The sequence below is a fragment of the Trematomus bernacchii genome, unplaced genomic scaffold, assembly GCF_902827165.1.
Source record: "Trematomus bernacchii unplaced genomic scaffold, fTreBer1.1, whole genome shotgun sequence".
Lineage (NCBI taxonomy): Eukaryota > Metazoa > Chordata > Actinopteri > Perciformes > Nototheniidae > Trematomus > Trematomus bernacchii.
In genome coordinates this window covers 4,869,676-4,880,143 of record NW_022987573.1, presented here as the reverse complement: position 1 = coordinate 4,880,143, position 10,468 = coordinate 4,869,676, and the positions used below count along the sequence as shown (strand labels likewise).

At 38.0% G+C, this 10,468-nt stretch overlaps 1 protein-coding gene across 3 annotated transcripts in view; it reads left to right on the top strand.

Moving 5' to 3' along the window:
• The first annotated feature begins 3,541 nt into the window (after positions 1-3,541).
• LOC117479370 (microphthalmia-associated transcription factor-like) overlaps positions 3,542-10,468 on the top strand; it is a 30,586-nt gene continuing 23,659 nt past the window's right edge. For 2 of the 3 annotated variants that reach the window (XM_034126311.1, XM_034126310.1), the window contains exon 1: positions 4,389-4,598. In XM_034126311.1, coding sequence (XP_033982202.1) covers positions 4,498-4,598 — 101 coding nt within the window. In that variant the 5' untranslated portion in view covers positions 4,389-4,497. Of the gene's footprint in view, positions 3,607-4,388; positions 4,599-10,468 lie in introns of those variants that run through there. The other variant, XM_034126312.1, reaches the window with a different exon arrangement.

Here is a 10,468-nt window from a genome sequence, read left to right as displayed (position 1 = left end):
TCCTTTCCTTACTATTGACCCGTGTCAATAAACAGGATATAAGTGATAAAAATGTGAGCTGCTGAGGATTTAGCGTGTGAGATAACGGACAAAACACAGGAAATGGTAACCATTGATGCTTCAAACATGATTTTATCACAATGTGTATGACGATTAACACCATCTGGAAGAAAATCACTATTCATAAATGAACATTGAAAATGAGTGACAAATGAAATTATTTGATGCATTTCCCTGACTCAAAGGCTGATTTTCCACATGTTTATGTGCCAAAAAACACAGCCATTTTTAATAAGGCTTTACAGCTTTAACCTCAGTTGCCCTAAATTGAAATATGGGTCAAAGTCAACATTTAGTTTACAGGAGGATGTTAACATGTTGTTCGTTAGCATATTTAATAAAAAATCTGTTTTAAAAATGACTGTTAACACCATACTGTGCAGAGGATATATGCAGAATAAACTAAAAATACAAGTTTGGTGGCTGTTATCTTGCTTCCAGGTAAATTATTAAGGAAATATATCGTTCCACATCATTAAACATCTTTGACTCATGCAATCTAAAAGACACAATACTATAGAAGCAACCCATTGGTGTGTGTTTCACATGTGATATTCATTTCAGCTGAGGAGTGACGGAGCCTCTAAAATATTCATCACAAGAATTTACTCTTTACTCCTCTGGTAATTGCCTAAAGAAGCAAGCACACTCACTCGTTAAAGTCCCTGAAACAACATTTAATTATGTTGCGCAAATACATGTTAAGATAGTAAGCCATTGCTTCACTGACAAACATACTTAACAATTAAACTAACTAATAAATTAAATAATGTTGTTATGTCCCCACATTTAACATGCTGTAGTCTGTAAGCAAAGAAAGTCCCCCCCCCCTCCTTTGCTCTGACATCAGACATGAATAAGTATCTCATTAAGATCCCCCAAAACCATCTGTCCTCTGAGTCGCCTCCTTACAAAAAAAAATCTTCTCTTAAACAAAAGAGTAGGATTCCCTCGTTACCCTCATTAGGAATTTCATTATACAATCAATGGCAAGTTGCACTTGTAATACATTGAGGGGATAAGTATAAGACACTGGGTTATTTTTGTAATAACTAGCATGTAAAACTCTCATCAGATCCAGCAATATCAACATTTACTGTACATTTCACAATAAAAGCTTCAAGCCATCAAGAATGTACGTCGATGTAGGTTGCTTTTCATTTTTATTGCATGTTAGTTATATAAATCTCCAGGGTATTGTTTACAAAAGTTGATGAAAGTTTGCAAGTTTGTATGGAACTTATTATTTTGCACAATAGCAAAAATGCAATATCCACTTCATGACTACTCCATTAGAGATAACTATGCCATTGTGTCTATGTTTTTTTATGCATGGTTGAATGTGTGTGCAATTACTTTTCCGTCTCCATTTAATCACAGTCATATGTTGATTGGCAGATGCTTTATGCAAATGCTCCCACAGCATCCATAACAATAGAAACGGAGGGAGTTTTACAACAACAATGAATAACTTTGTGGTCTCATAACTGGAATGCTTTGAATATGAGTGCTGCAAATCTTGTTTACATGGAATCTAAAACTGCTGCTATTAATGGGAAAATGATTTCATGTGATAGAAAAGTTTGAAAACAAGGACAAGCCTCTAAAAGCAAACACTGTGGGACAAGGTTTTGAAATAGAAACAAAGAAACAGGCTTTCTTTGAGCAATATGCCCACCACATGTGTTCTGTTCTTGAAAATGTTGCAAGTTACCAGTTGAGATTTTAAAGAAGAATATACAGTAGGTATTTCAGGTTTAACTTTCTTCTAACAACAGAGTTTTACATTTTTCCAAAGAGGAACAAACTTGAGGTTAAACAATGCAGTATTCTATTCATGGTGTTGAATTAGTTTTCACTTCTGACCAAAACCACTCCTCCATTTCTTTCAAGGCAATCTGATTATTAGACAACTGTCAACATGAAACCTTATGTCTTGCATCAACAGGATACCTTTTGCTCACAATCCAGGATCTTGTTTTGAGTCCAACATACAGGAAATGCTCTGTAGGAAACGGCTGCATGTCACTCATGACAGCCGTCTCAAAAAAAGATAACAGGACTGTTGTTGCACTCCCTGCTTTTGTTGACCTACATTTAATGCTCTGCCTTATTAGCCAGCATTGTTTGCATCGGCTGTCACTGCTCATTAAAATCTGCACAACATTGTCTATGTTTGTGTTCAGTTATCTCATTGCACACGGCCACCATGATGCTAGACATTCACTGTCAGTCTGTCTAACACTGCATTTGTTGGCACATGTTCTCGTGGCACTTTGTAAAAGCTAGTGGGAAATGATTGCACGTGAGGGGACTAATCACTTATCACATGTAACCTGTTGAATGATTATAGGTTTTGTCTCGCACAGATACATGTTTAATGAGAAGCGTCCTGTTGTTTCCATTATGTCTAAAGGGCATGTTTGTTCCTGCTGTAATCTAATTCAGGTCAATATAGCATCAACATGATACTAGGTTAATTTAAGATTAGTACACATGAGAAAAACCAGTCAGTAACCCATCAAAATAAAGAGACGGTGTGTAAACACTGTATTGGTTATTTTTGACCCAATGTTAGAAAAATCAAGCTAAAGTTTTACCCTTAAAACTGATTTGTTGTCAGTTTCAAAAACTGTGTGGACATGACATTTAACAACTACAAAGGATACACCAACAACATATAATAATATGAAACAAAGAGCTAAAGTAAATTATGGAAATTGGGGACAGGCTTTAGTTTCGTAGTATAGAAAATAACACAAACACTGGGTCCAAATCTCTGGGTTGAAAGGTGACCAAGGATCTTTTATGTTGCAAGAGTTTCAACAAAATCATTCTTCAAAGACAGATCAATTTGAACTGGAGTATCAAATACTTATACTTGAGTAATTACAAAGGGCATTGTAGTCTATAAACTCTGGGGGCCTCCCTCAGCTGGAGGCCCGTTGTAATCAGTGCCGCTATTCACCCAACTACAACACCCAGAATAATATGTTGTCTAGTCTATTGTGTGTCTTTTTTTGACTGAACGTGAAGCCCCGCATGTATGCATCATGTCTCCCGCTCTCACTGTAACTCTGTTTGCATTTCACAGGCTTTGAGCTTTCGGCGCAAAGAAAATATCTTGAACAAACACTGGTAAACTGTTTCCTATTCCAGTTATGTTGCTCAATTATGAGCATGCCATTTGAGGCTCCGTTTTATATTATTTAGAAGTCTGAGATTTCCAACAGGAGAACATTTGGATGATATTTGCATTAGTAGACTTAAACCAGTTCAGCAGGATGAAGCTAATGCAAATATTGAACTAGAATTTCCATTTTGTAATAGAAAGTGCCCCACAGTGAGCCCACAACACTGGCTTCTCTATCAAATACTGCCCCCGAGTGGTGGATTGGATCATGGGAACCAGTGAGGAAACCAAAGTTGGAGAGCAGAGAGGAGAGTGAGGGTCTGAGGACGAGACGAGCAGCAGAGGCAGGTCAGTCTGTCTGCACAGGAAACACAGCGAGGGAACCGAGGCATGAGGGTCGACAGAGTCACCAGGTTTGTGGGGATTTGGGGGAAATACCTGCATGATTAAACTGCTGTGACGATCAGAGAAATGCAATATTAAGGTTAATAATTATCAATAATTTAAAGAATGTAGTATTTTGTGCTTTTCTGGTGCAGAAGTGTTTCATTTATTAAGAAAGTAAACGTGAAGTGGTGAAGCCATGCAATGTCATCTTATTGGAATCTTTTTTATGATGATCATGATATCTACATTAGCATGAAGCGGTTTTTTTCAAGGTCACTATATGGCCTAAATATAGCCTCATGTTTGGTGCATTGAGCATAATTATGACAATTGATCACGTATTGATGTTGTATCGTCATGCTAAAATTAAACCGGCATATGTTGGATGATAATACACTTTAATAAGGTAGATACGTGTTTAGGCTGCAGTCATATTATAAATATATATTTGTATTGTTTTGGTGCAGTTAGTCGTTATAGGAGGTCTATAAACGATAACAAATCATTAAAAAAAGGGAACTGCAGGAAGCATTTGCATTGTTGTAACCCAAAATAAGTCTAAATGTCCATCATTAACCAGCTGTTATCATTTATTATTAAAGGTTTTAAACTTTTCGACACTATCGTTTTGAGCAAATAAGGCTGTGTAAAATCCCCCTCGCATGTTGTAGCCAATAAAAACCAGGCTGACATTGACAGCCCAGGTGCATCTTGGGAGTCGTAGTTCGTTGGTCTCGTGCAGCCCGTTGGCAGTGCGGTTCTCGCTGCGGCGGAGGACTACACAGCTCCGGGTCCCGCACAGAGGCGGCTGACAGCGGTCGGTACGGAGCGAAGGACGGCGCCACAAATATCCACCGTCTGGTTTTTTTCCAGGGGTTTGACGTTTCCATTAAATAAAAAAGTTGACATCTGCAAGTATGCAGTCCGAATCGGGAATAGTTCCCGACTTCGAGGTTGGAGAGGAGTTTCAAGAGGAGCCTAAAACGTATTACGAATTGAAGAGTCAACTCTTAAACAGGTCAGTTGTTGAGACAGTTATTTCCCACGCCGGAGCGGTTTTGGTGTTTAGGTGATAATTGGGCTCCAGATTCTGTTCTGAGCTGTTGTTCCACAGTGCGTGCATGTAGCAGGCTTCTCCACAGATGTTACTGGAGCTCATCTCCATGCCGGGATTCAACTCCCATTCCTTATGGTTATCCTGCTGGCATGAAGTTATGCAACACTTGGGTGTTGTCTTGTCAACATCTACTTCAAATATTAGCTTGTAGAGGAGAGAAAGGTCAGTTTTCAGAGGAGATCCTGCTCAACTTCACTCATTGCTGATGTGTTGATAAAGCTGATGGGTGGGATGATGTTTGTATGGCTACTACTTTAAAGAAAGTGTACAAACAGCCTACCTCTTGATGGAAATGTTCATAGCCAAATGCAATCTGTAGGTTACCAATAACTGGTTAGTCAAATAATATTGTGTCACTGTGTTTAGTAAATTGTCGTAGGATACATAACAACCATCTACAGTGGAACATGTGCAGATATTTTTGTGGAGAAGCTACACTGCGAGATGTTTACATTTCATATCAACTATTAAGAGGCGGATAGAGCTATAAAAGTGTAACCTAACACAACCTGCTCTTGAATCCAGTGTCTGCTTTCTATGTATTTATTTGAAGAGCTGGAAATTCAATGCTGAAAGTAAACATTGGAGAGTCGCCTCTTAATCCTGACTAAAACAAACATTGTTGTAGAATAAACGTTACAAACATTAGAAGTTCATATGGACATGAACACACAGACTTATCAGAAAGCTGCTGTTGAGGCCACTCCAAACAATCAGCAATGGCTGAGTCAGGTCTCTGTGGTCTCATTTGACCTTTCACCTTTTTTCTGGAAGTATTGCACATTGCTGTCTAATGTATGTTCAGATGCTAATGGTGTAAGCAATAATACTAATATATATCAAGGGGTCTCAGGAAGTCATTGAAGACACAGTTTTGGGAAACTCTTCTTTGAGTTAGATAAGATTTATACCACTTTCATGTCCTAAAATTGAATATAATTCTGGAGCCGGGTGACAGTTAGCTTAGCTTAGCATAAAGACAAGAAAAACAGCTAGTGTGGCTCTGTACAAAGTTAACAAAATCCATATTCCAGCACCTTAGTGATGACGAGACTGCCGTAAAAACACAACTTTACATTTTTACATATGACTTTTTGTACACTTAGATATCACTCTTGTTAATTACAGTTCTTTAGAGTTGTCAGAAAGATTTCTCTCTTCAATTAACAAGAAAGAAAATGAAAGTTATTGCCAAAATAGAGTATACAACTTATTTTATGCACTTTTTAGTAGCTGACAATTGTAATAACGTCATGTTTTGATGAATGACTTTTGACCAAAGTTCATTCTAAATATAGATAAATACCAGAATAATTTGTAGGTACTGACTAACTAAGAAAAAACAAGTCTATTTTGACTGATGACGATCAAGCATGACACTGTTTTCTGGGTGATTTTAATAGATTACACAACACTTTTCAGCTGTGATCTAACGCAGATGTTGTGAAACTCACCACTTTGCTGTGTTGCTGATGGGAGTGATGAGGACGGGAGAGATTAATACCTCTATTAACAGAATGGTGTTTCATTATCAGTTGTTTTTTTGGATCTACGTGTCTCTGTGAGGTTGTTCAGCAGTAGAAAAACATGGCTTCATTGTGAGAGGACAGTACACCATTGTTTTCAGACAGAGCTCTTATTACAGACGTTTGGTAGACTCTGGTTGATTCTTGAGACTTTTTTTTGTTGCAGATTTGGAGTTAATCTACGTTCCTCTAAATTCAGCAACAACTCCAACTCACGGAGAAGAAAAAACTGTCTTCTCGCACAGCCCTACCCTTTAACCCAGTTCTGCATTTTTTAAACTAATTACTTGATTAGTGAAATGTCATTATACTGTTACGCGTACAATCTGAGCTGTGTTGTGTTGTGTTGTCACAGGCAGAGCAGCAGAGGCAGCCAGTCTCAGTGCGAGCGAAGAATCACAGATTATTTCATGCCAGTTACTTTGGAAAATGTGAAGTTGTCTGAAAAGTTGTTTCGATTGAAGGCGTCCCACTTCCTCTTCCCATCACATGAGGATGATCCAGCACAGTCACGATGACAGTGTTGCGAGACATTGTTGCGCATAATGGATATAATTAGTTCCATTGATTATTGGTCATATCCCGTCATTATTACCCCTGTGGTTTCCAAATTTAAAATCTGAGGTGTGACAAAATCATTTCAAAGACATATTTGTGTTCTTATTTCAGTTTGAGAGAGCGCTCAGCCTGCTGCAGACGATGTGCCAGTCTTTTTGTGCCGAACATAGACGTGAGACAGACAGTGAAGCTAGTCTACTGCAGTGTGAATAAGATGTATATTTAGCAGTGGATGTGTTAACTCTGAAACTGAGAGTTGAAGCCTCATTATTTTCTGGCTGACTTGGCATGCAAAGTGAAGTCTTGTGCTTTCTAATGCATGAGGAAAATGCATTAGAAAGCACAACATGTATAAAAAAAGAAGCAGATATGTTCTCACATAGATGGGTGACACCTTTTGAATCAGCATAAAAAATGCTATAATACATTACTTAGAATCTTACAATAACTTTGCTTCATTTAATAAAATGTTAATAATGGTTCATTCCATATAAACACAAAGACAGTTTCAAGGGCTTTGCTAAAAAAACAATCCTTTTAAAATTCACACAATCAGGACATTTTCAATCAAAGAATAAACAATCAAGACTGATAATGTGATCAAATGATCGATCAATGACTACTTATGATACTGGACAGGTTGCCATACATGCAAATCTGTCTGTATTAAGTGAATATTGAGGTTTCATTCTTATATTTCCATATGGTTTGCCTGGATGACCTCATATGAACATATTGCAATATCAAATACATTAGATTGTGCCCGATTGCCTTTAAATGCTGGTTTGTTATTATGAATTTGGGAATAAAATGAGGTGATATCTGCCTGTGAGAGACAGCTGAATCGTGGGTTGAGGGTTATGAAAGTGCAGTGTTGGGAACAGCTTGTTCCCGAGGGGATATCGTAGACAGAGATGTCTGAAGGTGACGGGTTTCAGGCATGAGCTAATAGGGACAGCAGCTTAATGACACAGACAGGTGGCTGCAGTAAAAGTCCGTCCTCACTACTTGTCCTGCAGTTAGGATCACTTTGCTGCGTCCTAACCTTTACTTGTGGCTTCTTGAAGCACTTTACAGTTCCACATTGGATCATTTTCACAAACTTTGGAATTGTTTTGCATTGCTTCAAGAGTATTAATAATAATTTAAATGTGTGATTTTTGTCAGCCTCTGTTGGTGACCAGTAGGGACTGCAACAACACTGAAACAGCACTTCCAACACAACATCCTGCTTCCTGCTAAATATTGTAGGGCTGTATAACTCAGCTCATTATTGATTAAGTCTGCTGAATTCTTGCTCAATTAATCTATTGAAATGTCAGAAGATAGTAAAAACAATGACAAGCGAAGTATATCTTAGAAACCAATAATGTAAAGTCTACAAATTTCATGTTTTGACCACCACAACACAGAAGACACTTTGTTTAAGCAATTGATCAACTTTTTTGTCATTTCTTCTTAAGAAACCGACTTAAATCGGCTTATTTATTCATTTCAGAAATGTTGTGATAAGGATTAAAGACTGTTGCTTTATTTGTGAAGAGAGGTAGCACATCCTCCACTATTGAGCATTTAATAAAATATATACAAAAAACCCAACAACTGTTTAATAAACAGATTGGGTTTTAAAGGTGGGGTAGGTAAGTTTGAGAAACCGGCTCGAGATACACTTTTTGTTATATTCCATGGAATGCTCTTAACATCCCGATAGCAATGAATATCTTAAGTGCTTTGACAATAAATACATACAAAAATGTCATCTGTGGAAGCCGTAATACTGTAAAAAGCATGACCAATCATTTTAGCCAGCCCGGCTAAAATAACTGGATGGCCTACCTGCCTGTCAGCCTTCCATCTGTGCACAAACTTATCTCGTGCCCTCATTGGTCATGTGCGCGTTCGTGTGTGTTGGAGGAGGGGCTCTGTAAGGAAGTGGCAGATTCTTTCCGGCTGTGTATTTTCAAATTCTAGCACACTCAAGCTGGTTTCTCCAAAATTACCTACCCCACCTTTAAGCATAGTTAAATATAATTCGAAAGAAGATGTCCAAATGAGGAAACTCCAAGACCAAAAAGCCTTATTTAAAAAGGAAATTAAAAAGTATTTTGGGCCTTTAAAGCCCTGCTGACAACAACACAAGCTAGGAATCAATGTACTAAATGTTAAATAACAAAACATTTTAAGAAAACAAACCCCTGCCCGACCATTAGGTTCATGTCTACTAGGTTGACAACAAAGATAGTTCAACTCAAACAAGGCCTCCTTATAGAGCCCGCAGAGTCCAACCAAAATGTAAAATAAAACAAAAAATTGCCATACAGTATGTTTTCCTTTTAAATGAAACGTATAGATAAAGAGCTGTAGAAATGCATAAAAAACCCAAAAGACTGAAATTTACCGCACATAGATCTTGATTAGGAGTCCGGCCTAGTTGATCCCAAGTCCTCTAGTTGCTATATTCCCAATATTCTTCAAAAAAAGGACTCCCATTTTTTTCTTCACATGAAGGTATACCATCAAAAAAAGATCCAAATGCCTTTTCCATCTGCCGAGTGTGCAGCCTAGATCATCCATAGCTCCTCTGTCTATCTCCAAAAGCCTTTCTGCTTCAACACAGGACCAAACAATTCACTTCCCTATTGTTCTTCAGGCCACGCCCCCTTGCACCTGTGATCCAGGAGCACCAGACCACCTGACCACTGTTAGCTGCAGGACGCTGCATTTGGCAAACATGTGAAATCACGAGTTACACAAGTCTATAGTCCCCCGGGGGCTGCATTCATGGCGCTTCATAGAGAACATTTGAATTCAATTCTGAGTATTAGGATTCTTTTTTAAGAATTTCCTCCCGCAGTTAGGAATAGATAAAGCCACTGATAGAGCTGAGCCCTCAGGAGAGTTTACTGACAGGAACAACTGTGAGGAGCAGGGAGGATGACTTGTATGAGGCGCATTGCATGAAGAAACTTATTGTACAGAGCGGTATGCTATTACAAAATAAGACCCGGCAAGTTCAAGTTATTCTGTGTGGTCCTGGCTTCCTGGAAAGTATCTGATTATCTCTCCTGATGCTTTTACAGTTTACCCAATTTAGTTTTGCTCTTGAATCTGAATCTATTCAGATAGATTCAGATTAGCTGCGCTGTCAATTTGTAGAGACATGTGGTTTTTAGAGTTTCTGTATGTACTTTTGGTACTTTATTTTACACTGTGTGATTTGTATCTGGACAAGAAGAATTGTTAGGCACTGTGTAGTAGTAGCACGTTTGAATTGGCTAGTTTATTACAGGGGCCGGTTAAGCTACTTCCCTAAGAGCAACTTATTAGTTATCGCTGTTATTGTCAAACATACTTTTTAATTTGTTGGACACATTTGTATTTGATGTCTCCAGATGTCTTCTTGCAACACAAGGTGTTCAAAAACTCAAAATATGCTAAATGTATTGTTACTTCAGACAAATGTTTGGATTTTGCTTGAATAAAATGTCTTAGACTTTAAGAAGAGTTGGCAACTGAAGCTAAAAACTGATTAATTTAAGTCAAATTCTCTACTGCTCTAGTAACAAGACTTGTTGCATTTTTTTGTAGAATGCACATAACAATATGCTATGTTGGTTTGGTTTTGTTTGAACCATATAATCCATTTTCATTTATGAACAGTTGCATCCAGATGTTTGTCGTCACAGA